This window comes from Sciurus carolinensis, chromosome 5 (genome assembly GCF_902686445.1).
Source record: "Sciurus carolinensis chromosome 5, mSciCar1.2, whole genome shotgun sequence".
Lineage (NCBI taxonomy): Eukaryota > Metazoa > Chordata > Mammalia > Rodentia > Sciuridae > Sciurus > Sciurus carolinensis.
The window spans coordinates 24021446-24047239 of record NC_062217.1 but is presented as its reverse complement, the minus strand read 5'-3'; the positions used below and the strand labels follow the sequence as shown (position 1 = coordinate 24047239).

The 25794-nt window shown below is 37.7% G+C and overlaps 1 protein-coding gene across 2 annotated transcripts in view; it reads left to right on the top strand.

Moving 5' to 3' along the window:
* Window positions 1-3698: 3698 nt before the first annotated feature.
* Usp12 (ubiquitin specific peptidase 12) overlaps window positions 3699-25794 on the top strand; it is an 81516-nt gene continuing 59420 nt past the window's right edge. Inside the window, exon 1 of one of the 2 annotated variants that reach the window (XM_047553624.1) lies at window positions 3699-4101. In XM_047553624.1, coding sequence (XP_047409580.1) covers window positions 4054-4101 — 48 coding nt within the window. In that variant the 5' untranslated portion in view covers window positions 3699-4053. The remainder of the gene's footprint in view (window positions 4102-25794) is intronic. The other variant, XM_047553626.1, reaches the window with a different exon arrangement.

Below are 25794 nucleotides of genomic sequence, written 5' to 3'. Positions count from 1 at the left end.
CAAAACACTAGAAAAAATAGGGATAGTAGGAACATACCTGAACATTGTAAAGGCTATTTATGCTAAGCCCATGGCCAACATCATTCTTAATGGAGAAAAACTGAAAGCATTCCCTTTAAAAACGGGAACAAGACAGGGATGCCCTCTTTCACCACTTCTATTCAACATCATACTGAAATACTAGCCAGAGCAATTAGACAGAGTAAAGAAATTAAAGGGATATGAATAGAAAAAGAGGAATTCAAGCTGTCACTATTTGCTGATGACATGATTCTCTATTTAGAGGATCCAAAAAACTCCTCCAGGAAACTTCTACACCTCATAAAGAAATTCAGCAAAATAGCAGGATATAAAATCAACACACATAAATCTAAAGCATTTTTATACATAAGTGATGAAACATCTGAAAGGGAAATAAGGAAAACAACTCTGTTCACAATAGCCTCAAAAAAAAAAAATACTTGGGAATTGATCTAACCAAAGAGGTGAAAGATCTCTACAATGAAAGCTACAAAACATTGAAGAAAGAAATTGAGGAAGACTTAGAAGATGTAAAGATCTCCCATGTTCTTGGATAGGCAGAATTAATATCAAAATGGCCATACTTCCAAAGGCACTATACAGATTTAATGCAATTCCAATTAAAATCCCTATGACATTTCTTATAGAAACAGAAAAAGCAATCATGAAATTCATCTGGAAGAACAAAAGACCCAGAATAGCCAAAGCAATCCTGGGCAGGAAGAGTGATGCAGGAGGTATCACTATACCAAATCTTAAACTCTACTATACAGCAACAGTAACAAAAACGGCATGGTACCGGCACCAAAATAGACAGGTAGATCAATGGTGCAGGATAGAAGACATGGAGACATACCCACATAAGTACAGTAACCTCATACTAGACAAAGGTGCCAAAAACATACAATGGAGAAAAGATAGCCTGTTCAACAAATGGTGCTGGGAAAACTGGAAATCCATATGCAGTAAAATAAAATTAAACCCCTATCTCTCACCCTGAACAAAACTCAACTTAAAATGGATCAAGGATCTAGGAATTAGATCTGAGATCCTTCACCAATTAGAAGGAAAAGTAGGCTCGAATCTCCATCACGTTGGCTTAGGACCAGATTTCCTTAACAAGACCCCCATAGTGCAAGAAATAAAAGCAAGGATCAATAAATGGGATAGATTCAAACTAAAAAGTTTTTTCTCATCACAGGAAACAATTAATAATATGAAAAGAGAGCCTACAGAGTGGGAGAAAATCTTTTTCACACAACCTTCAGACAGAGCACTCATCTTCAAAGTTTATAAAGAACTTAAAAAACTTTACACCCAAAATACAAAGAACCCAATCAATAAATGGGCTAAGGAAATGAACAGACACTTCACAGAAGATATACACGTGATCAACAAATATATGAAAAAGTGCTCATCATCCCTAGTAATTAGAGAAATGCAAATTAAAACCACCCTAAGATTTCATCTAACTCTAATTAGAATGGCTATTATCAAGAACACAAACAACAATAGGTATTGGTGAGGATGTGGGGAAAAAGGTACATTCATACATTGCTGGTGGAGTTACTAATTGGTGCAGCCACTCTGGAAAGCAGTATGGAGATTCCTCAGAAAGCTTGGAATGGACCCACCATTTGACCCAGCTATTCCACTCCTTGGTTTATATCCAGAAGACTTAAAATCAGCATACTACAGTGATGCAGCCACATCAATGTTCATAGCAGCTCAATTCACAATAACTAGATTGTGGAACCAACCTAGATGCCCTTCAATTGATGAATGGATAAAGAAACAGTGGTATGTATACACAATGGAATATTACTCAGCCATAAAGAAGAATGAAATTATGGCATTTGCTGGTAAATGGATGAAGTTGGAAAATATCATGCTAAGTGAAATAGGCCAAGCCCAAAACACCAAAGGCCGAATGTTTTCTCTGATAAGTGCAATATAAGACGAGGGGGGGTGATGGGGGAAGAGAAAAATAAAGGAATTTTGGATGGTGTAGAGGAAAAGGGGGTGGGAGTGGGTGGGGATGGAAAAGCAGTAGAATGAAACAGGCAGTATTACCCTATGTATATGTATGATTACATGACTGGTGTGAATCTACATTGTGTACAACCATAGAAATGAAAAGTTGTACCCCATTTGTGTTTGTAAAAATAAATGTGTTTGTAAAAATAAAAAATATTTTGACTAAAAAAAAAAAGTTGTTCTTGGCCAAACAGGAGGAAGCCAAGAATGAGAAAGAATTCAGGTTGGTAATGCTTGTGGATCTAGGGAAGAAAACAAGGGAACAAGCACTCCACAGACCTGAAAGTGTAGTGGTGAGACCTAGAGTCCTAGTTACTGGCTTGGTTTCAGTGGTAAAGAGGGAGGGCCCCAGGCTTCCATTGAGGGAGGAACCTGGAGGATCAGGCAGCACCATGTGACTTCACTATATTTAATCTGTACTTTCTCCCCAGCCAAGGATAAAATGGAATCACTATGGAAACAGCGTTCGTGTAAAGAAATCTATTTTTCACCCAAATTTTGTTTGAATTTTTTTTTTTCTTTTGAATGCGTTGAACCTATGAGGTGAGGCATACCTGGTTTTAGAGCTTTGTCTGAATTAGACCCTCAGATCCACAGAAATGGAGGAACCCAGGGCTGGGGCTATAGCTCAGTAGTAGAGTGCTTGCCTAGCATGTGTGAGGCACTGGGGTCAATTCTCAGCACCATAAATAAATAAAATAAAGGTCCATCAACAACTAAAAATAAAAAGGGGGGAGAACCCAGAAAAGTACTCCACCAACAGTTCACTAATCAAAAACATGTTTGTAACATAGTGGTTTATGAAGTTATTTCACTCACTTGAACTACTTTTGCAAATAGAAAAAGAGGAGTTGCTAGACATGAAGAACAAGGTGCAATGATGAATTTTGTAAAAGTAGAAAACAAACTATGCATCCAGTAGCTAACATTGCTTAGGTATTTCTCACAGTACATTTTTCTCACTTGGGGAGCGTCTCATCTCCAGTAACATCGTTAACATTGCTGTTAAGATTTTTTCTTATTTTGTAGCTATTTTAAATTTATGGCCAGCAAGCCAGGCAGGATTCATAACCTGCCTTCCCATCCCTCCGATCCTATTACTTTTCTTTTTTACTTCGAAGATGTAAACATATATATTCTGTGGCTCTTCTTTTTCATTCGATTACTTTTTTTAAGTTTGGGGGTCTAACTAAGGTGGTTCACCCAAATTATGTAAAAAGAAAGAAACCAAGAGTTTGGGACATTTCCCCTCACCCCACCCAGAATTTTCCAGGTCACGGTCACTGTTCTTTGTTTCTGCAGCGGGGGCTAGCTGTCTCCGAGCTAGTGGCAGGTGCTGCGGGTCAGTCCTTTCCAGGATTTCCCTGATCGGCACCACCCGCCACCGCGCCTCCCTCAAGAACCCCTCCAGCAGCTAGAGCTCTGCGGGAGCGGAGACTCTAGGACCGCGCCGCGGGCGGGCGAGAAGCGGTGCCCACTCTCGGCCCCGCCCCCGACCACGCAAGGGGTGGGGCCGGCCGCAGTTCCGCCGCTCGCAGGGCCAGGGCACCGAGGAGTGGGCGGGGCCTGGCTGGGCTGGGCGGGGCTGGAGTTTTGTGGCTGCCGCTACAGAAGCGCGGAGGCGGGCGGGCGGGGCGTGCTGCCGGGCAGCGCAGCTGCAGGGCTTTAGGGCCTCCGCGGAGCCCGCTCCCCGGCGCGCTGGGCGGGGTGTGCGGCGAGCGGCTTCGCGGGCAGGCGCGGGCCCGGAGGCAGCGGCTGCGCCCTGCGCCGGGGCGGAGCCGGGGGCGGGCGGCCGGCAGGCGGGGGCTGGGGCCGTGGCCTGGAGTGCCTGTGCGCCGGCGGCGACGACGGCAGCGGCGGCCCAGCAGGCTCTGTGCGTGGGTCCGCGGCGGCTCGGGGTCCGCCCGCGGGTTGCGGTGCGAGCGGGGGGCCCGGCTGCCCTCCTCCCCCGCCCGCCGCCGCCGCTGTGATTGGGTGGAAGATGGCGCTGGGCGGATGGAAATCCTAATGACAGTCTCCAAATTCGCTTCCATCTGTACCATGGTAGGTGCGGCGGGGGGGGGCGACGGGGGTGGCGCTGAGCCCTCGGACCCGCGGCGGACATCCCGGGCTCTGGCCGCTCCGGGCGCCGCCAGCCGGGCCTAGCGCGGGGGCGGTTGGACTGCGCGAGGCGGGCGGCGCTGGGATGAGCGGCCCGCGCGGCGGGGGAGGGGAGGGGAGGCGAGGCGAGGCGGCCGGGGCGGCTCGCGCGCGGCGGAGGGGCGACAGTGCTGGACGTGGCGGGGGCCGGCTCGGCCTTTGGGAGCTCGGGGCCGCAGCGCTCGAGCCTTCCCGCGGCGCACCAGCCTTCGGGGCGCGGGGTGGGTGCGCTCCCGCCGGGGCGGGCCGCGGGCCGGGGTCGCTGGAGAAGGGATGCGGACCAGCGCGTCTCCATTTCCGTCTGGCCGAGCGCCCAGCGGGGAGCTGTCCCCGGGCGGGGGTGGGGGTCTGCGGGCAGGAAGGAAAGGTCTCAGTCTTACCGGGGAGGGGACGGAAGTCAAGTGCAGATTTCCTCCATGCGCCTCTGGCTAGGCGGAGCCCCCGACCCCTTGCTGGGGGGAAGCGGGTGTGTGAGAAGGTGGAAACTTTAAGTGCTGTTGAAATTTTCTCTATTTTCTACTCTCCCGTTTCCAACATGTGTCCAGGTGGCAGTCTTGTCATTGGAAACCCACGTTAATCTTGAAAAGCAGCATTTGCTTTCCTGTCATTTGTTTACTTGAATACATCAGACTCGTATGTGTGAGGAACTGACTGTACGGAAGATTGTATTGTTTTATTTAGGACTTTTTAAAAGAGATTTTAGGGGAGAAGTACTAAAGCTCCTTAAAAGTTCCAAATTAAGCAAAATGTGGGTGGATTTAAAACTTGTTTTTGTGCTTGGCCAGACGATCACGGTTTTCCACATGTGACAGATTCCTTTCATGAGATCTTTTATGATCTTTTAAGTAGGGATCGTAATTTGGGTCATCACCAAAAAAAGTTATTCTTTGCAACGTGGGCCTGGTGTTATGTTATTAAAGACTTCCGAAATCTTTTTCATCTCTCTTTACCCTGTTTCATATAGGATATCCCCAAGCAGTTTTCCATCTGAGGGTGGTACATTTTATATATTTAAGGAGTGCTGAATCAGATCGCAAAAGTGTGCTAAAAGCTGTCTACTGCATGCTTTGGAACAATATTAAAAATGGCTGAAATCAGATGGGCTTAAAATCTACGGTATTAAAGAGGAATGAATCATTGAGAATCCATTTCCCCATGTGGATGATTGTTCTCACAATTTACATTTTAGGAAAGCATTGGTATTAAAGGGACTATACTAAAATGATTTCTGAGGATTGGGTGGATTATTTTTAGGTATGCTTAGTTATTATTGATTTCAAAACAAATGTGATGATTAAATCTTTTAACGGTGATAATTTTACCAGATTGCTGAGCTACACAAACCTTGTGGGGTCATAGTTCATTGTCAAAGTCTAGGGCTTTAGGAGTGGTGATATTCTTTACTGCTCATTCACTTACACAAGTACATGAAGTATTCCCACTGAGTGGCACAGATTGCTGAATGCTGGGGATGCAGAGGTGATTGAGACAGTTCCTGTTCTCAGTGTTTACATTGTAGTTGAGAGAGACAAACAATATTTAAATATGTTAATAAATATACTGTTATCAGATTAGAACAGTGAAGCACAGAGAGATTTGCCAGGGTCCCACACTGTGTAAGTGGGGTTCTGATCTCCAGAAATGTCTGTGCCTGGTCAAATGAGATTGTTCCAAAGTTACTATTAAAATTGGTTGTATCCCTTCATATCTGAGTAAATTCTAATGTACTTCCAGAATATGGCTAAATATCTCAAAGTAGTTTACAGTATTCTGTAAAGAAAATTGCTATCCATCTTTTGAGAATTACAAAATTGAAAATCAAGAAAAGTAAAGATAATTACTCCGATCCTTTGTAGGTGTTGTTTGCTAGACTTGGAACACTTCCCATCCTTAGCTGGCCAGTTTGTACCTGTCTTTTTGAACAGGTAGTCTTACCTGAATAATCATATCTCTGTTCATCTGCCTCCGTAGTTTCACAGCATTTTTGTAATTTCAGATTTACTCTTGTAAATTTTTCACTTGCTTCTCTCTATTATTATTTTTTGAGATGGGTCTCCCTGTGTTGCCCAACCTGACTTGACCTTGTGAGCGCAAATGATCTTACCTCAGTCTGTCCCAGTCTGTAACTGGGACTATAGGTGGATGCCACGATGCCTGGCTTCTTATCTCTTAGATTGTTAGGGTTTTAAAGTAAAGGACTGTCATTTCTTTCTGCAAGTCCTTCATTTCACTTTTTGACATCCAGAAGTGAATGATTAGTAGGGGTAAGATTGGGTAAGCATGTGGAATAGAGAAGAGAGGTTGAACTTAAAGAAATGATACTTTTCAGAGAATCAGCAGCTGTGAAAACATTTAGGGTGAGTTGAAATTTTATTCTATAAATATCGAAGTTTACATAATTTATTCATTTGTCAAAATAAGGTACAGGGCATGTCTACAATAAATACTTTAATTGGGTAAGGTAACTGTTAAATGTCTATCTGGGTGTGGTGGTGCACCCTTAATCCCAGCAATTTGGGAAGAGGCACAGGAGGATTGCAAATTGGAGATCATCAGTTTCTCTGGGCAACTTTTGGAGACCCTGTCTCAAAATAAAAAGCTCCATGATAAGAGTGCCCCTGGGTTCAATCTCCACTCCCACCGCCCCCCCACCCCCCAAATGCTTTTGAGATGTGTCTTATTTTAGATCACTAATGTTCTGCTTACATGTGAAATTAGTAAAATTTGTTTTTCTTAACTTAGTATTTTAGTCTGACCCAAACAAATGACTATGTTTAGATCATAATGAATAATTTGTGAAGGTACCTCTAGAAATGCCTTCTATATGTCTATATGTCTATGAACTAATACAGTTTCAGTTTCATGTAGTGTTTGTTTTACCTTTTGTGTTTCAGACTTCAGGGAGTAGCTACCATATATTTAATATTATACTTAATTGTGAAATAATGGGAAAAGTGGCAGAATACATGAAGAGGGCATCTGGTTTGAAATTGAGGAGGAGTAGAGTAGACTTTGGTGGCTGATCTGGGTCATCCATCGTTGCTATTATATGGAGACAGATACTGCTTAATATTAGCTCCATAGATGTTATCTCTGACTCTGGTTGTGATTGTCTCTTCCAGTTTGAGTTATTGGAGTCCTGGTTGGGAAGGACTCTAGGAAGGGAGCTGAATATGAGAATTCCTTGCGGGAGGTTGGTGGAGGTGGAACATCAGATTGGCACCAGCCTGGCTGCTGGCCCACCCCTTGTCACAAGGCAGTGAGATAGACCTTAGGAACTGTGGTGTTAATGAGGCCAGGCCACAAGATTAGGTGAGTTTGACAGGTTGTATTTCTGAAAAAAACCTGTGTCTAGCATAGCACATGAGATATAACTTAAAACTGCATATTGCCGAAACCCAGATTAAGCTGGCTGTTTGCCTTTTTCTTAATGCCCAAGTCTCAACCAGGTAAGAGGTTTTGTGGTCAATGCAGTTCTAGCTTCATTCCAGAAGAAAAGGAGGAAGCAAAGCTCATGTTTAGTTGGAGGAGAGAATGGAGATGAGGGGGGCTCATGGTCCCTTGTTCAGAATATTGTATTAAATAATAAAATTTCTTCTCAAATTTATTGAATGTAACATTAATAAAATATTCTCTATTAAAATATTTAATTAGCTTTTATTAGTATTTTATTAGTAAAACAGCACTTCTGTAATAGGGACATTCAAGTGTGAATTGCCAGTGTTTTATCTGTTTTTTGCTACTTTTTCTGTAAATGTTAATTTAAGAAGGAAAAACCTCAAAAAATAGGGAGTCTTCTGTCGTTTGTTTGGCTAAAGAAACGGTTGAGCATGCTGAGGCTTAGTGGAAGGAGAACATTTAGAAAGAGTAATGTAAATGTTTTATTTAAGCCTTCTGATGTTTTGGCATGGCTAAAATTTAAAATTTTTCATGCAGAGCTGGGTGTGGTGGCGCATGCCTATAATCCCAGTGGCTTGAGAGGCTGAGGCAGGAAGATTGTAAATTCAAAGCCAACCTCAGCAACTTGGTGAAGGCGAGGCCCGAAGCAACTCAGAGAGATTCTGTCTCTAAATAAAACATAAAAAAGGGCTGGGGATGCAACTCAGGGGTTAAGCCCCCCTGGGTTCAATCCCTGGTACCCAAAAAAAAAAAAAAAAAAAAAAAATCTCATTACAGAAAATCAAGCAAATGTAGTATAAGCAGTGAGAAAACTTGTTACCTTCAGTGTACTTTGACTATTAAAAAAACTTATTCCCTAGGAACAATTTTACTTGTTTTCTCCATAAGTGATTGTCATGTTCATTTTAAAATTTGTTCAATTTTAAGATAAGCCTGGAAAGTTTGATAATATAAATGATGATATGGTAAGATTATTAAGCCAATGAGGCACAGAGATAGGGTGCTAGGTCATTGACAGATCATATGTGTTTATGATTATTAGAGGGTAAAGTTATATAGTTAGTAGAAATGAAACGTTATATTAGATACTGGGCTTATTATTTTAGGCATTTAGTTATCACAAATAAAGGTGAGACTATTGGAATCTAAAACTTAATTGCTGAACAACAACAGTATTCAGTGCCATACTCAGTTTTGTGAAGTACATAAACATTACAGTCTATATCATCTGACTTTGTTTACTTTCTTTTTTCTTCTACCTTTGACTAAACTTTTCATAACAGACACAAAGAAAGTTAATTAGCTACTCTATCAGTAATCCATGTTGTCCACTTTTAACCAGATTTTATCACAACATATCTTGTTGACTTGTTTGATTCTAGGCTGTTAACCAAGTCCCTAAAGATCCAGTCTACTTTCTTTTTGTCACTGACCATATTTCTTTTTTTCTTGTCTGTAAAATCATATTTATTCTAGCTGTCTTGAAACTTGTACTGTCTCAGGATGGATTATTTAAACGCATATGTTTGTGTAATTCCTTTCCAAAAATTTTAATTTTTCAGATTTAAATAATTTCATTTTGTTTTGGTTTTTCTTTTAGTAGTAGCCCTATTCCAGAATCTTAATATAGTATTTTTTTTGGCATGAGGGATTGAACCCAGGGGTGATTAGCCACTGAGCCACATCCCTAGTCCTTTTTTGTATTTTATTTAGAGACAGGGTCTTGTTGAGTTTCTTAGGGCCTCGCTAAGTTGCTGAGGCTGGCTTTGAACTTACGATCCTCCTGCCTTAGCCTCCCCAGCTGCTGGGATTACATGCATGCATCACCTTGCCTGGCTTAATATAGTATTTTATTGTGTATCCTGCATTATGGTATAATAAAAAGAGCAGTTGGATCAGAAAGTAAATTCTAGTCCAGATTTTGTCTTTAGACTTGTATGGGAAAACTTTTTAAGATTCAGTTGGTTTCTCCTTATTTGTGAAACACAGGGATTGAACTAGACCATCTTTAATCACTGTTCCTTTATCACAGATATGACATTCAGTACTCTTGGTTCTTTGAGTAGACTCTGTGGATGATGGTTGGTATGTTCTCATTTTGGGAGCGCGTATGTTTTAGATGATATAAAGTGAGCATGGAATTAGACATGGTGAATGTGTATGAAGCCTATTTCCCAATTTCTCTTTAAAGTCATTGAATTTTTGGAAGATTACAGTCCAGAGCGAATATATATATTTTCCTTTAAAAACATTTAGTGAAGTTTGATGATATCATTTTAGTCACTAAGACCAACCACGTAGCTGTTTACACGTTTATGTTTTGACACCCGAGTTACAGTTGCCTTATCTGTAAAATGGGGTAAAATAACATGTAGTTAATAGGGTTGTAGACTAAGTAGTTGACCCATGGATCTTATCATTACCCTTCTGAATTGATTTGTTTCCTTCTGTGGATTTGTTTCCTTCTGTTGGCAATAATTAATTTGCTGGCTCAACAAATACTAACCAAAATTAAAATATGTTTAATTTCTAAGATAGTTATGTCATTCATTTACATCATAAGAAGCATTAATTTATTACTATGTATCTCTGAGAAAGCGCTAATTTATTTTGAAATTAAATGTATTAAAACATTAAAGCTAAGAGTGTAATTGATTATCTTTTTATGTTTTGGATAGTTTATAGAAAGAGAGCTGCTTTCTTTTGTCTGGTCTAATTTATGACATTCCCAAACATGTTTTAAAAGTTAGACAATTTGGAGCCAAGCATGGTGCTATGTCCCTGTTATCCTAGATACTTGGGAGGCTGAGGCAGAAGATCCCAAGTTTGAGGCCAGCCTTGGCAAGTTGAAAACTAGCCTGGGTAACTTAGCAAGACCCTGTCTGAAGATAAGATATAACAAGGGGCTGGGGTTGTAGCTTAGTGGTAAAACACCTCTGGGGTTAAGCTCCAGTACCTGAAAAAGAAAGTTTAAGGTTTGGGGATTTAGCTCAGTGGCAGAGTGCTTGCCTAGCATGTGCAGGAAGACCCTTAGTTGGGTCCTCCACTCTGAAAAAAAAAAAAAGATTAGACAATTTGGTATTACTGCTTTTAGAAGAAAAATCTTATTTGATGATTGATTCCCCCCCCCCCCCGCCGCCCCGCCCCATTCTGGGGATTAAACCCAGAGTTTTGTGGATGTTTAGCTTGTGCTCTGCCACTGAGCTACTATTCGGTCCTTCATTTTTTTATACTATGAAAGCATGCCAGTTTTCTGTCATTATTAGAACAAGGTGTGTATGTTTAAGTCAACTTCGTACTTTATTCCCTTTCAGATTTTCCCAGTATTATTGAGGACTTATTAGTACACTTAATTTCTTTTTGTTCCCATACCCACTATCCTTTACTGGAATAATGTCTTGGTTTACAAGCACTTAGTCTGCTCTTAGATATCTTGTCTAAAAACTGCTTTCTCCCTGTCTTTTGGGTTGGAAGAGGGTTATTTAAATACTGTACACATTATTTTAAGTTGGAACAAAAATGTGTTAGATGTTATAAAGAGTTAAGGGGTGCTAAATGGAAAACTCCCGAAGACATATAGTCTTGTGGAAAAACTTAAAATGTAACATTTGTTCACTTAATATCTCATGTATAGAATTTGTATTAGAAGGAGGTACAAGTGACAGTTTATGTAAATAATTTGTTTTGAAGGAAAAACTATGAAATCTTTGATTTCACAAAAGAAGACTTGATAGTATGGAGGGTAAGATATTTAATATTGACCATGATTTTGTTAGGTGCTATAACTCCTTTTAATCCTCTGTTCATTGGATTATGCTTTTCTGTTGTTTTTGTACAAGAAAAATCATTGCTTTTTCTAAAGTATGTTTTGTCTAAAGAAGTGATACATAAGCTTGCTTAGATTTTCCACCTGTAGTGATGCACATGTCTACCACTGAACATTTATTTCCAACATAAAACAAGAAGTGGATATTTGTTTCTGTGAAAATGGACAGATGTTGTTATTGAAATGCTTCATAGGTACAGGGACCATTCATGCATTTTCTATTGTAAATAGCAGTTTCAGTTATAGCAACTTCCAGTGGAGTGTTGTTGTCTTTGGTTTTATTTTAATGCTTTTTTTTTTTTTCCAGTGACTAATAAGCCTCTTTTTAATAGCAGTTGACTGTTATTTTTCATGGGGGGGGATTTTTTAGCCAATAGTTTTTGTTTTGTTCTTTCTTTTTTGGAAGTGAGTGCCTTTTCTTTAGTAAGGAATTTAAGGAAGTACTAGTGGAGACCTACTTCGTATTGGTGCAGATAGGTTCTGAGAATACAAAGATGACTGTGATGAGCTCTGTTTTTAAGGAGCTTCCCATTTAGTGTGTCCTGAGTACTGAGAAAGTAATCCTCTTGGCCCCTGGGCAGCCAGGTGGTGTCTGGGTGGATCAGAGATCCTTTCTACCAGTCCCATTCAGGTGACTTATATTATATTCTTGCGGGCTCTACAAATATTATTTTCTTTGTGTGCCCTGATGAGAAAAAAAGGTTAGGAATAAGCTCTACTTGCCATTTATGGAGGAGACTAGATATTAAAAAAAAAAAAAATGAGTGTAGTGAGATGATTTTCTTATTGTTGTAATGGTAAGAATGCAAGGAAAAAGTGATCGTTTCTCAGGAAGAGAGAAGAGGGCTTCAGGAAACACCTCATAAAAGAGATTTGAACTTTGCAAAATGAACATTTATTGTTTGGACTGCAAAGGATAGGGATACCAAATGTGAGCACAGATCTAGTCAAGGGATAATATGTATAATGTGTTACTTTTAGAATGTGTCTGTGGTTCTTGAGAATATTGAGGCTGGAGAGAAGGAAGGAGATATATCTATTTGTACCAAGGGAGTTTACCAACTATTGACTCTCATGACTTTAACCATTAAATTATGTCTGAGGAAATATAATAGAGCAAAGTTGTGTGATATAAGAAACAATTGAATTGATAGGAATATGTTGGTACATTTAATTACAGTGATTGTTAAAAATTTGCTTGTAAAAAGGATGAAGTGTCAATAGCAATATGGGTGTTTAGAAGGATTATTTAGTGGGTAGTGTAAACTAGTTAAGGGTCTTATTTGGGAGGCAACAGAATAACTACTACTGGAAAATTCATGTTAAAAAATTAAGGATAAATATACTCCTACACAATTAATGCATTTATCAAACCAGCAGTTTAACTTTGTCATTCAGAATAACCCTGAGGTCAGGAAAAAAAGAAAAAAAAAAAAGATACACACAAAATAAAACAAAAAAACAAAAAACTAAAATAAAGTGGAAGCATTAAACTCCAGTTCATTAATCATGATGAATCTAAATGGATCAATCTTTTCTGTATTAAAAGAAAAAAGACTTTGTTCAAATAGAATTAAAAAATTGCTTAACAAGAAGCCTACCTAAAATAAAAGGACAGCCTATGTAACATAATACAGTTACCATACCTAGGAAAATGAACAATATGTATATTTCTTTTTGAGTTATTTCAAAATCAGTACTTTCCTTTTTTTAGTCTTGTTCCTTTATTTATCTGTCATCTTGAAAATCCATTCAGAGTTGGATAAAATTAGGTAATATTAGCCTCACTTTCACAATATGAAATGACAAGGTTAATGCTATCCCTTCATGAACTAGTGATAAGGTCCAATATTTCTTGACTCCCAAATTGTGATACCAGCTGGCCAAAATGTCCAGCTTTGATGGTTGAGACAATTGTTTCTTTTTAAATGAGAATTTGGGAATTTTTGTCCCTAACTTAGCTGTGTGTATGTTCCTTTGAGTCCCATTTCCCTTATCAATTATTCTTTGGTAGGTCATTTAACTATGAAATGGAATAATGGAATAATATACATTATTATAATAATATGTAAAATACATAGCATATAATATATTTCATAATTATATATGTAATATATACTATGTACATCATAAAAATATAATAATACATTATAGTATAATTACATAGTTCAATGTTGGAATAATAATTTCCCCATTATCAGATGAGATAATATATGTAAAAGTCTTTTGTGCTGTTTACTTATTTGACCATTATTGGTAGAACTGCTTGTCCTTTTAAGGAAGAATAGGAGGCATGCTAAGATACCATGGATGGTAGGAGCTAAAATAACTCACAAGTTACCTTTGACAAAGTGTAGTCAGCTCAGAGGTTGAAATATAAGTATTTTAATCATTCTGGTTTTAGGATGCTCAGGCAATTGATAAGGCAAAATTTTAGATCATCCTTTAAAGAAATCCCTCCTCTCCGAGTACTGGAGACTAAACCTGCATCTAGGGGCTCTGTGTTACTTTCTTACATCTCCAGCCTGTTTTATATTTTATATTGAGATAGGGTCTCACTAAGTTGCTGAGGCTGGCCTTGAACTTGAAGTCCTTCTGCCTCAGCCTCCTGAGTCACTGGGATTACAGGCATGTGCCACCACATCTGACTAAGAAGAATCTTTTTGCCATGTTAGAAATTTGTGGTTCAAAGAGATGCTGCCTTTTAAAAAATTTTTTTAAAACTCCCTTTTAACTAAGGTATCTGTGGGTTTGGTTCTCATTCTAATATGCAGTTCTTTGCCAAATTGATTATGCTATGAGGAACCAGTTAACTTCTGATGTCAGCAAACTCCCTGTACTCCTCTTCTAGTAACATTTTTTTAAAAGGTCTAAAATTATAAGTAATTGTGCTAATACCTGAAGTAATGATCTGTATGGGGTTTTCAGGGGTACTTGAAAAGAGAACTTTCATAATTCTTCCAAATTAGAAGCTGTCTAGGCATAAGTAAGTCCTAAGGAGAAAATAAAAGCTTTCTGTTCTTTGGGATGGAAATAACATTTGTAGTTTGAGATTTTGTAGATGATAGTATGTTTTATGTGATTATCTTCATTTAAAAATTTAGCCATTATAACTTTTTAGAAGTCATTTTTTTTCTTAGAATATTTTCCCATGATTTTTGTTTGCTGAGGTTGCAAGAATTTTTTTTTTTTTTTTTTTTGGTGTTTCCTTTGCTTTGTGTAGATACTCATTTGCAGTATTATTAAGGATGGTACCTTGCAGGGAGCAGCTGGCACTTTGAAGTTTGCATGAGGAATTATATCTTGGGAAGGCGTTCTCTTTCTGTGAAACAGTGTAATGTTTAGAAGGTTTCAGATTTAATAGCCATGAAGGAAGAAGCCTTGGTTCTTCTAGGAACTAGTGAGGAATTAGAATCAGATGTTTTCACCATTCAGCATTTGATGGACTTAAGGGTGTGACACTGATAATTTGACTGATGTCATCAGGGTTATTTAAGGAAATGTGAAAAAATTTGAATCACTTTGGAAAACATCAGTCTCAAAACTGGACGTAAGTAACCCAAGCCAAAAATATTGTGTTTTGATTATGCTAGGCAAAGTTTTTAGATTTTCATATTTCTTCAAAAAGAGTTCACTTTTTAAAAAATTTACTAATCTCATTTTTTTTCCCTGCATTTTTAAATTGGAGGAGGCTTCTGTCTCTCCCACAGGGAACCCAGCTGAACAAGAACCTTCCCTCTTCTGTGACTGATTACAGCAGGGCCTTGACTTAAATCAACTGTGCCAATGGCTGAAAGGAAGCAATTTTCAACTTCTGGGTTTTTTTTTTTTTTTCCTCAATAAAAACCAAGCCTCACCCTGATAACTATAGTTTGCATATTTGCATCATTGTCTTATTTGAAGATATCATAGGCTGCTCTTTAGTTAAAACGATGTTAAGTGCAAGCTGTAACTTTTTTGTTCTGTTTTTTTATTTTCTTATTGTTTCTTATGTTTATTATTTTCTTGTTGAGGTATAATTGTCAAATAAAATTGTCAGTAACTAAGGAATTATTTTTTTAAGGACTAGCTCAGGTTAATTACCTCCTTCTAAGCATTCTGTAAAGAGTTGTTAACTGTCTTATATCCTTAAAGCCTCTTGTATTTACTACACTTTTTTTCACTCTAAATGTTAGTTGCCTTACCAGCTACTTTCTTTTTTGTACTTCTGGGACCAGGTTGTGTTATTAAAGCACAAAACTAATAGTCTGGCTCTATTGTGTTGTTCTTAATATTTTTTGCTAATTACTCATGTTATCATTAACTGACTTTGTGAAGTTGAATGTGACTTCTCTAATTTTTAGTTTTCCCAAGATACTTAGGGATCTAACATTGTGGCTACTCGGTAGTGCCATTACTAGGTACTTCACGGTCCAAAATAAAGGCATAGAAGAGCTTGGGCTTAGGTAAATTTATAGATGAAAAAATCCAGAATGGATTATTAAAGAGATTAGGATATTTGAGTGCTTTTTTGGGGGATGGGGTACTGGGGATTGAACTTAGGGGTACTCACTGAGCCACATCCGTAGTCCTTTTTGTATTTTATTTAGAGACAGGGTCTCACTGAGTTGCTTAGTGCCTCACTATTGTTGAGGCTGGCTTTGAATTCATGATCCTCCTAACTCAGCCTCCCAAGCTGTTGGGGTTACAGGCGTGCACCACTGTGCCTGGCTATTTGGGTGCATTTTTGATAACAAAGTTAACAAGGTCCTCTATACATGTTACTGAATATTTGTAGAGAAGACTGAACTTCAACTAGGTGTGGACTAGTTGAGAAATGAAGTTAAATGATAAAACATTTGTAAAACCCTAGAATTACATGCCTGGTCCATGTGGGTGGTGTTTGTTAAATGTTTTATCTTATTTCCTTACTGCCATTTTGGGGAACAGTCCATGTTTAATAACAACTCTGGAGCAGGATGACAAGGTCAGTTTCAGAAATGGAGTGGGGAGTGTATGCCCTTGTGATTTAGTAATTAACGAATCATGAACTCCCAAAAAGAGGAATTAAAAAATGAATAAAATTACCCATTGTAATGTCGAAGAAAAATGAGACATCTGATTACCTTGGAAATGTACTTATTTTTAATCCTATCCTTTTTTTCTGGTATGAAGAATTGAACCCAGGGCGCTGTTAACTGAGCCACATCCCCAGCCCCTTTTTTTTTTTTTTTTTTTATTTAGAGATAGGGTCTCGCTGAGTTATGTAGGGCCACGCTAAGTTGCTGAGGCTGTATTTGAACTTGGCGATCCTCCTGCCTCAGTCTCCGTAACTGCTGGGATTATAGGCCTGTGCCATCATGCCCAGCTTTAATCCTGCATTTTAAAGAGTTTATTTACTTGAAACATGGTCTCACTCTTGCCTACACTGATCAACTCTTGGACTCAAGTGATCTTCCCGTCTCAGGCTCCCAAGTAGCTGGTAGTATATACAGGTGTGTGTCACTGTGTCCTTGTGCTCCACTTTAGAAAGTACAGAATTGTGTGAAATAAAAAAAAATCCATCTGCAGAGGTGAGGAGCAGTTCTTTCCAAGAGGTAATTTATAGTAAGAATTGGGGTATGTGTGGGTTGCCAGACAGTACCTGTGCATACATAAACATCATTTTATGTTTGTGTGTAACCCCCCCTCCAATAAATCAGTTCTGCAGGCTTATTTTCAACTTGCCTTTTAGACTTAATGTATATAGACTCTCCGTGTCCAAATTTTCTGTTTTTATAAAAAACATCAGTCAGATTGGATTAGGGCCCACCCTATGTATTTAATTTTAACTTGATTACCTCTGTAAAGACCCTTTATTTGTTTCCAAATAAAGTAACATTTTAAGGTATTGAGGGTTAGGTCTTCAAATTATCTTTATTAGGGGATACAATTCCCTAATGTGACTGGAGCAATCAGGTCCATTATTATAGTTGGTATAATTGAATGTTCAGTAAGTAGGGTTGTGTTCTAGACACTAGAGATGCGTAGCTATTTAAATTTCAGTTCACAGGGCTTGAAGTGTAGCTGGAGAGACTAGACTCACACATACTAAGGTTAACAGTGATTCACACTTGGTATGCTAAGGATTCTGATGGTTTTGGAATGAAGCCTAGATCAACGGGAGAAAACTTGTTGAGATTTCAAAGACAGTTTGAAGGAAAAGGAGGAAGGGAAAAGCCTTGGAGAGAAGATGAGAATGTGGATTAAAACAACAGCACGAAAAAAAATTAAAATTACTTAAGTAGTTTGATGTTCGGTAATTTTTGTCCTTAAACTTGTTAAATACACAGGCAAGGATCTATAGAGGTCTGACAGTTTGAAAAGAGGAATGTATTCTTAAAATTCACATTGATAGCCTACAGAACTTATTTTGCTAAAATGGGTTAATGAAAAGTACTTTTGAAATAGTGGGTAAAGGAAGGTGGGAGAGATCATACATAGAACACTGACTTTTCTTTCTAAAGTAATCACAGTTAAAAAGGTCTATAAAGTCTTAGGACTATGTCAACAATGGCACTTACCATTTTGATAGCTTAATATTAAAATCTATCAAAAGGGAAGTAGTTTTCAAGAAATTTTATTTAAAAAGTCAGAACATCATTATTGTGGGTCATTCATTTGTAAAAATAACAACGCAAATTATATTTTTGTAGTATGCTTGCTGTGAAGATATCAATATAATTTATGTTTCAAACTGCTTTTTTCATTTTTCCCCCCAGATGACACATGCAAAATCTGTAAAATAGGCCCATTTTCTAGAAGAGGATATAGACACATGGAAAAATTTGAGTTTTGGGTTTGGCCTGAAATCTATGTTCAGTGCAGTGCTTTTGCCCCTGGACCATCCTGCTGCTAACAAGGTGTAAACATTTCTAAACCACACTGTTGTTCGCTTATTCACTCCTCATTTTAGCCCCTCCCGCCCTCTTTCTTTTGCTCCTCACCTCTTCTTTTTTCTCTTACACATACACACAATTTCTTAATACCCTTGGGTTTTTCATCATTGTTGAAATTACTTGATTGGACCACTAGATTGCAATTGGTTGGTATCTCTCTTAAATATGAGTCCTTCCTTTTTTCTTTCCTTTTTTATTTATTTTTTGTAGTACTGGGGATCAAATCCAGGACCCTGCATATGCTTAGGCAAGTGCTCTTCCACATTCGCAGTCCCAGAGCCTCTCCTTTTTATTACAAAAAAATCAGATTGTCCCATAGCTTTTTCCATTTTCTGCACTTTGCTGATTTCATCCCCTTAGTGAGTTGAACATCTTCCATCCTAGTTGCTGTAAACTGGTGGATATAGAGACTTAATCCACATTCCTTGATTTCTGTTTGTTTTGGGTGGAGGAGGAACGGTGTTGGTGAAAACGTAGGTGTGTCCTCCGTGTTGCATCATGTTATGGCGTTATGTCTTCTCTTTAGAATGTTAAGGTCATGCATTGTCAGCGTGTCTCTTCTATATGTAGTTCCCTGGCAGGTTTTCACCTAGTGGTTTTTTGCAGCTATTGATGATAATTGCCTAGTTCCAGTATTTCATTAGGGATTCAAGATAGAGATTTAACTGCTTTTATAGTTTTTAAAATTTCGTTCTATTAAATTTTTTTAAAATAGTTGTAGATGGACACAATGCTTGTGTTTTATTAACTTTTATGTGGTACTGAGGATCGAATCCAGTGCCTCACCCATGCTAGGAAAGTGCTCTACCACTGAGCCACAACTCCAGCCCAGGTTTTTATTAAAAAAAAAACAACAAAAAACAAAAAACAAAGAAAAACAAACAATGTAGGTTTATTGTTTTATTTAGCATTTACAGAATATTTTCATAGTTGTATCACTGAAATAGGCTAATCCTTCCGACAGTGACTCTTTTGCCTCCCTCTTAAACTTACAAGGACTCTTGTGCTTACATTGGACCCACCTGGATAATCCAGGATAATCTCCCCAAATCAAGGCCATTTGATTTTAGCAGCCTTAATTCCTTCTGTAACCTTAATTCCCATTTGCCTTGTAACGTAAATTCATTCGTTCCAGGGATTAGTGTGGACATTTGGGGGTGGATATTTTTCTACTATCACAATGTGTTTACATTTTTAAACTTTAATAAAGCAACGGGTATCATATTGGATGTGGAGAATTGATTTCTGATCTGCCTGTAATGAATTTGGGGCTGTAGTAGGGGTACTGGGAGAAAGTTGAGTAGATTTGTGAACACTAAGTGAATGTTGAGGTGGTTGTCTGTCCTAGTTATAAGAGTAATAAAATGGGAGCTTTTACTTCAAGTACTATTAGCAAACCACCACCAGTCATAACAAGAAAGAAGTAGGGATGCAGTGTAGCAGAGTTTTCAGGAAAATTAGCTACTAGTTCTTCAGTAACTTTTATAAATAAGTAAATTCAGACTTTGTAGCATTAAGTTATGAAAATGGATAAAATGGGTTACACCTGTATTGTATGACTTTGTTCAACTAGAATATGTAGAATACATTTAAGATTGGATCAAAACCTTTCATATTTTAATAATCCTAATGATGATGGTTTGGTTTCATTAGAACATAATCCATGAGGTCTAGAGAGAAGATTCTAAATGATGCCTCCTAAGGAAAGGGTGCCTGACCATGCAAAACAGAAGATGCAGCGCTTGCCGTGGGACATGAGGTAGATCTTAATGATCGAAGACAGTAGCAGGAGAAACTCTTAATTTGAGGAATCTTAAAAGATATTTTGTTTGTAAGTTGTTAAAGAACTGCCATAATTAGATACAAAATCTCACTAAACTTAGGAGAAATAGAAAGACAAAAAACCAGACATTTAGGGACTTTAATTTTTTTCATTTTGCTTGTGAGTCTGGAAGAAAATCAACAGAGGAGAGGCTAAGAAAGAAAAGACATGTTAGAGGAAAAGAATAACCAGTGAATATTTGTCTGGACTGTGCTAGGTAAATGAGAATGGTTCTTGTTCCTAAGGCAGACTGGGTCATGTTGGGAAAATGAAATTTAAATTCACATTCAGCAGAGAGCAGTGCCCAAAAAGTGTGGGTATGAGCTCCATGAGGGTGGTCTGTGTGTGGAAAGGGAAAGGTTGAACATTTAATTCTCAAACATTAGCAAGATCTGTAATCTAATATTTTAATTAGTGGATGGTAGCACAACTTTTTACTGGTAAAGGAAGTGAAGGATCCAATCTTGTCTTTCTTATTTTTTTTATTGGTGCATTATAGTTGTACATAGTAGTGAGATTTATTGTTACATATTTGTACATGCACACAATATGATATAATTGGACCAGTATCATTCCCCAGTACTTCCCCTTGTCCTTCCCATTTTTGGAGTAGTTTATCATTGCTAGATTTATGGAACTTATTATTTGAGACTAGAAAATATTTTATTGTTACTTTGTATTTAATTGTGTGTGTGTGCAATATCCATTTTGTGTTAAACGATTTTAAATTTATATCAAAGATTTCAAAGTGAATTTTAGCTTTGAACACTATATAGTTAAATGTTGAACATTAAAAATTTATCAAAACAGACTCAGGTCATGCATGGTGGTGCAGGCCTGTAATTCTAGCAACTCCAGAGGCTGAGGCAGGAGAATCACAGGTTCTAGGCTGGCCTCAGCAACTTAGTGTGGGCCTGTCTTAAGATGATGAAGCTTAGTGGTAAAGTACCCCTGTGTTCAACTCACAATACCAAACGAAAACAAAAATAAAAACAAAAAAACCGAAACCTAAAGTTGACATACATATTTTTTCTTAAAATTTCTTTCTTGAGATATAATTAATATATCATACAGTTCACCCATTTAAGGTACACTTTAATGGTTTTTAGTATATTGATAGAGTTGTGCAGTTCACCATAGTCAATTTTAGAACATTTTCATCATATCAAAAGATACTCGATAACATTTGGTTATCATCCCTTCTTCATTCCTTTCTTTTTCCCTTTACTCTCCCATGTGCCTCCTGCTCTGGGCAACCACTGATAGACTTCATGTCCAGATATTTCCCTGTATTTATTTTGTGACCAGTTGCTTTCACTTAGCATGTTGCTTCCAAGGTTCATTATGTTGTAATGTGTACCAGTACTTCATCATTGTTAATGGACCAATATTTTGTGGTCTATATTTTATTTATTTGTCCATTAATGAACATTTGGGTTATTTCTACCTTTTAGCTCTTACGAATAATGCTGGCATGAACCTTGGGGTGCAAAATTTTTTTGTGGATGGTTTTCTTTCTTTTGGGTATATACTTAGAATTGCTGGGTCATATGGTAATTCTGTATTTAATATTTTGAGGATCTGCCAGATTGTTTTCAAAAGAAGCTACATCATTCCTGTCAACAGTGTATGCATATTCTGTTTTCTCAACATCTGTGTAAGTGCTTATTGTTATCTGACTTTTGATTCTAGCCATCCTCTTTGTATGAAATAATGGTTTGTGGTTTTAATTGCATTTCCCTAATAATTAATGATGTTGAGCATACCTTCATATATTAATTGGCTATTTGCATTACCTTCCATGGAAAAATAATCTACGTGTATCTTTTGCCCCTTTTTAAATTGAGTTGTCTTTTGATTGTCTCAGTACTGGAGATTAAATCAGGTGCTTTACCACTCAACCATATTTCCAGTTCTTTTTCTTTTTAATTTTGAGACAGTGTCTCCCAAAGTTGCGCAGGTTGGCCTCAAACTTGAGATCCTCCTGCATCAGCTTCCTGATTCGCTGGGATTACAGGCATGCACCATCATACTATCATGCCTGGCCTCTGTTCATTCGTTCTCTTTCTTTCTTTTCTTTTCTTTTCTCTCTTTCTTTTATTATTATTATTATTATTATTATTATTATTATTATTATTAGGTACTGGGGAGTGAACCGAGAGAACTTAATCACTGAGTCACATCCCCAGCCTTTTTATTTTGAGACAGGATCTCACCAAGTTGTTTAGGGCCTGGCTAAGTTGCTGGAGCTGGCTTTGAACTTGGAGTCCTGCTGTTTCAGCCTCCTGAGCCACTGGGATTCCTTTTTTTTTTTCAGGTGGTCTTTTAGTGCTTACTCTGAGTTTACTATATACATTTTAACTTATCTAAAACAGCTTCATTCAGATACTAGTTTAATTCTAGTGATATAAAAGAACGTTATAGGTTTGTGCTTTTGACCTCTTTTTAATGGTATTATTCTTAAACATAGAACATCTGCTGTTATAAATTTAGTTATACATTGTGATTAGTACTTCATCATTTTTATTTCTTTAGCTTAGGTACCACCTCTTTTGTGCTGTTTTTGGTAGACATCTTACAGATTAAGTGTTCTTTATCTGAAATGCTTGGGACCATAACAGTTCTGAATTTTTTTGAATTTTGGAATATTACCATATATACAATGAGGTATCTTGGGGTTGAGATCCAAATCCAATATAGAATTCATTTATGTTTGATATATACCTTATGCACATATTCTGAAGTTAATCTTATACAATATCATTAGTGTGTTTATGTTTTGATTGTGACTTCATCATATGAGGTCAGGTATAGAATTTTCTACTTGTTCATGTTAGTGCTCAAGAACTTACCGATTTTGGAGCACTTTGGGCTTTGATATCAAATTAGGGTTGCTCAATTTGCAATTAATATTACATTTCTGTATGTTATAGACTCAGTAATATTATATGCATGTAATATGCATTTGATTTTTAAATCAGTGAAGGGAAGAAAGGAGGAAAAAAATGTATATTTGTGGTGTCTTTTATAATTAAACAGTTGTTGTTATAGATGTTCCTTTTTGGGTGCCAGGGGCTGAACTCAGGGGCATCTGACCACTGAACCGCATCCCAAGCCCTAGTTTGTATTTTTATTTAGAGATAGGGTCTCACTGAAATGCTTATTAGCGCCTTACTTTTGCTGAGGCTGACTTTGAACTCAAGATCTTCCTGCCTCAGCCTCCCAAGATGCTGGGATTACAGGCAGCTAACCCTAACCCCAGTCCCCAGGTTTTCTTTTTTGTTTTTTTGTTTCATGTGGACTTGAATTAATTGAAGTTACTTCTGGCATGAAAATTTCCTTTAGTATTTCTTGTAAGATGTGTCAGTTATTTTCTTTTTCTTTTTGGGGAGTGGTCTGGGAAAGTCTTTATTTCACATTAGATTGAAATCTTTGTCAGATTTAACAGCCTTGATTGACAGGCTTTCTTTGAGTACTTTGATATCTTACTTTGCCTTCCAGCTACCTTGGTTTTTGCTGAAAAGTCAGCCATTTGTCCTATAGGAGTTCTTTTGATGATACATCTGTTTTCTTTTGTTTCCTTCAAGATTTTTTTCTTGGGCTGAGATGTGCTCAGCAGTACAGCACATGCTTAATCTGAGAGAGGCCCTAAATTCTGACCTCAGCATTGCTCCCTGACTCTAGCCCCCCCCCATGGTTTTTTTCCTTGTGTTTGACTCAACATTTTTATTATGTTTTATCTGTTGGCCTTTGTGTATTTATGACACACATTATTAAATTTTGGCTCATGTTAAATGCCTACATTTTTCAATTGAAAGTATTTTTTATTTTGACATTTCAGTTATAGCATACTAATTTTATGAGTCATAATGATTAGATTAGTTTAGGTTTTTTCCCCCAGTGTTTCAGCTGAGAATATATTATAATTAAATATTACAAACCTTTATACAGAAGACATTTTTAGGAAAATTGGAAAAAAAACCTAAAAAGAAATGGTAATATGAATTCCTTCCATGTGTTGGTTGTTGTGCCTTTAGATGATAATCTATGCTAGCTCTTTAAAAAGATAGTAGCTTCTGAACTGTCAGACTGCGTGGAGTTTATGTGGTGGTGTATTGGTTTCCTAGAGCTTCCTGAACAGGTACCATAAATTGGGTGGCTTAGAGTAACAGAAATTTGTTGACTTCAGGGCTGGGTGCCAGAATTCCACAATCAAGATGTTGACAGTGCCATGTTCTCTTTGAAGATGCTGGTGAAGGATCTGTCCCAGGTCTCTCAGTGTTGGAGCCTCAGGCATCCCCCCTGGCTTGTAGATGGCCGTCTTCTGCCCTGTGTCACATCTTCCCTGTGTGTTTGTATCAAATTACACAGTTTTCCACCAGTTCCACTGGATTGGGATCCACTCTTTTGACCTCATTTTAACTTGATTATATCTGTAAAGACTCTGAAATGGATACTTTGTGAAGTTATGGGGGTTAGGACTTCAGTATATTTTTTTGGGGTGGCATAGTTCAGCCCATAATAGATGGGTTAAAGTAATATTGCCATCTTTAGTCCTTTAGAAATGGAGTAGGGAACTAAGGACTTTACTTTTTCAAGGGGAGTAGCAATTGATTCATTTAGGTATCTTTTTATTTTTAAGGTACTGACTATTAAACCCAGGACCTCCCACATGGTAAACAAATGCTGAGTTGTAGCCGACTTGTGGAGGCTGGCTTTGAACTTGTGATTCTCCTGCCTAGCCTCCTGAGTAGCTGAGATTATTGGCACACACTGCTGTGCCCAAGTTAGGTATCTTGTAAGCTAAACAATTTCAATATCTCTAAACCCACTTAACTCATTTAAAGCTTCATTGGAATTTAGCAGTGGTGGAACTTAATTCACATTAATCTTATAATGGCTGGCATTTTCTGAAAGTGAATATAGTTAACTAGTTGATTTTTCTCCTCTCCTTAACTGCTCATTGCCTTCCCTGCCTTTCCTGTAGCCTTTTTCCTGTGCACCACTGTCTTCTATTTAAAGAAATTATAGTTTTTTTTAATCAAAGGAATTCGTATTTATAATAGAAATGTGAAAAGAAGAAACTAAGTCACTTGTGATGTATTTAATCAGTTACTTTTTATCTTTTCCATACATGGCAAGCATAATTTTTACAACAAAATTTGGATCATTATGAATTCTTTTAACAGTTTCGTGGATAATTTAAATAAATTGTACATGGTGTAGTGCTCTCAAAATCAGACACTTTATGGATTCTGTAATTCCTTAGGACTTAAGACATTTTTTTCATTGTTTCTTATTTTCTTCATTGGTAACAAAAATATAATGTTATAGAATTAGTTTTGTTGTTAAAAGGAACCTTAGGACAACTAGCCCTTAGTGACAGGTAAGTGTTGTAGGAGAACTAAATCTGATATCCTGTTTCATAGTGATGAGCAGATTCTAAATAAACTCTTTCAGCATAGTAATTTAGATTGAAGTTATGTGGGAACTAGTTTATGTTTAAGTTATAATTAATTTGTCTTTCCTTCTGAAAAGCTACCAAACCAGAATAATGAGCTTTGGAAGAAAATGGTTATACAGAAAGCCTTCAACTAACAGGTTGTCTTCCAAAGATTTCTTTTTTTAGTCAG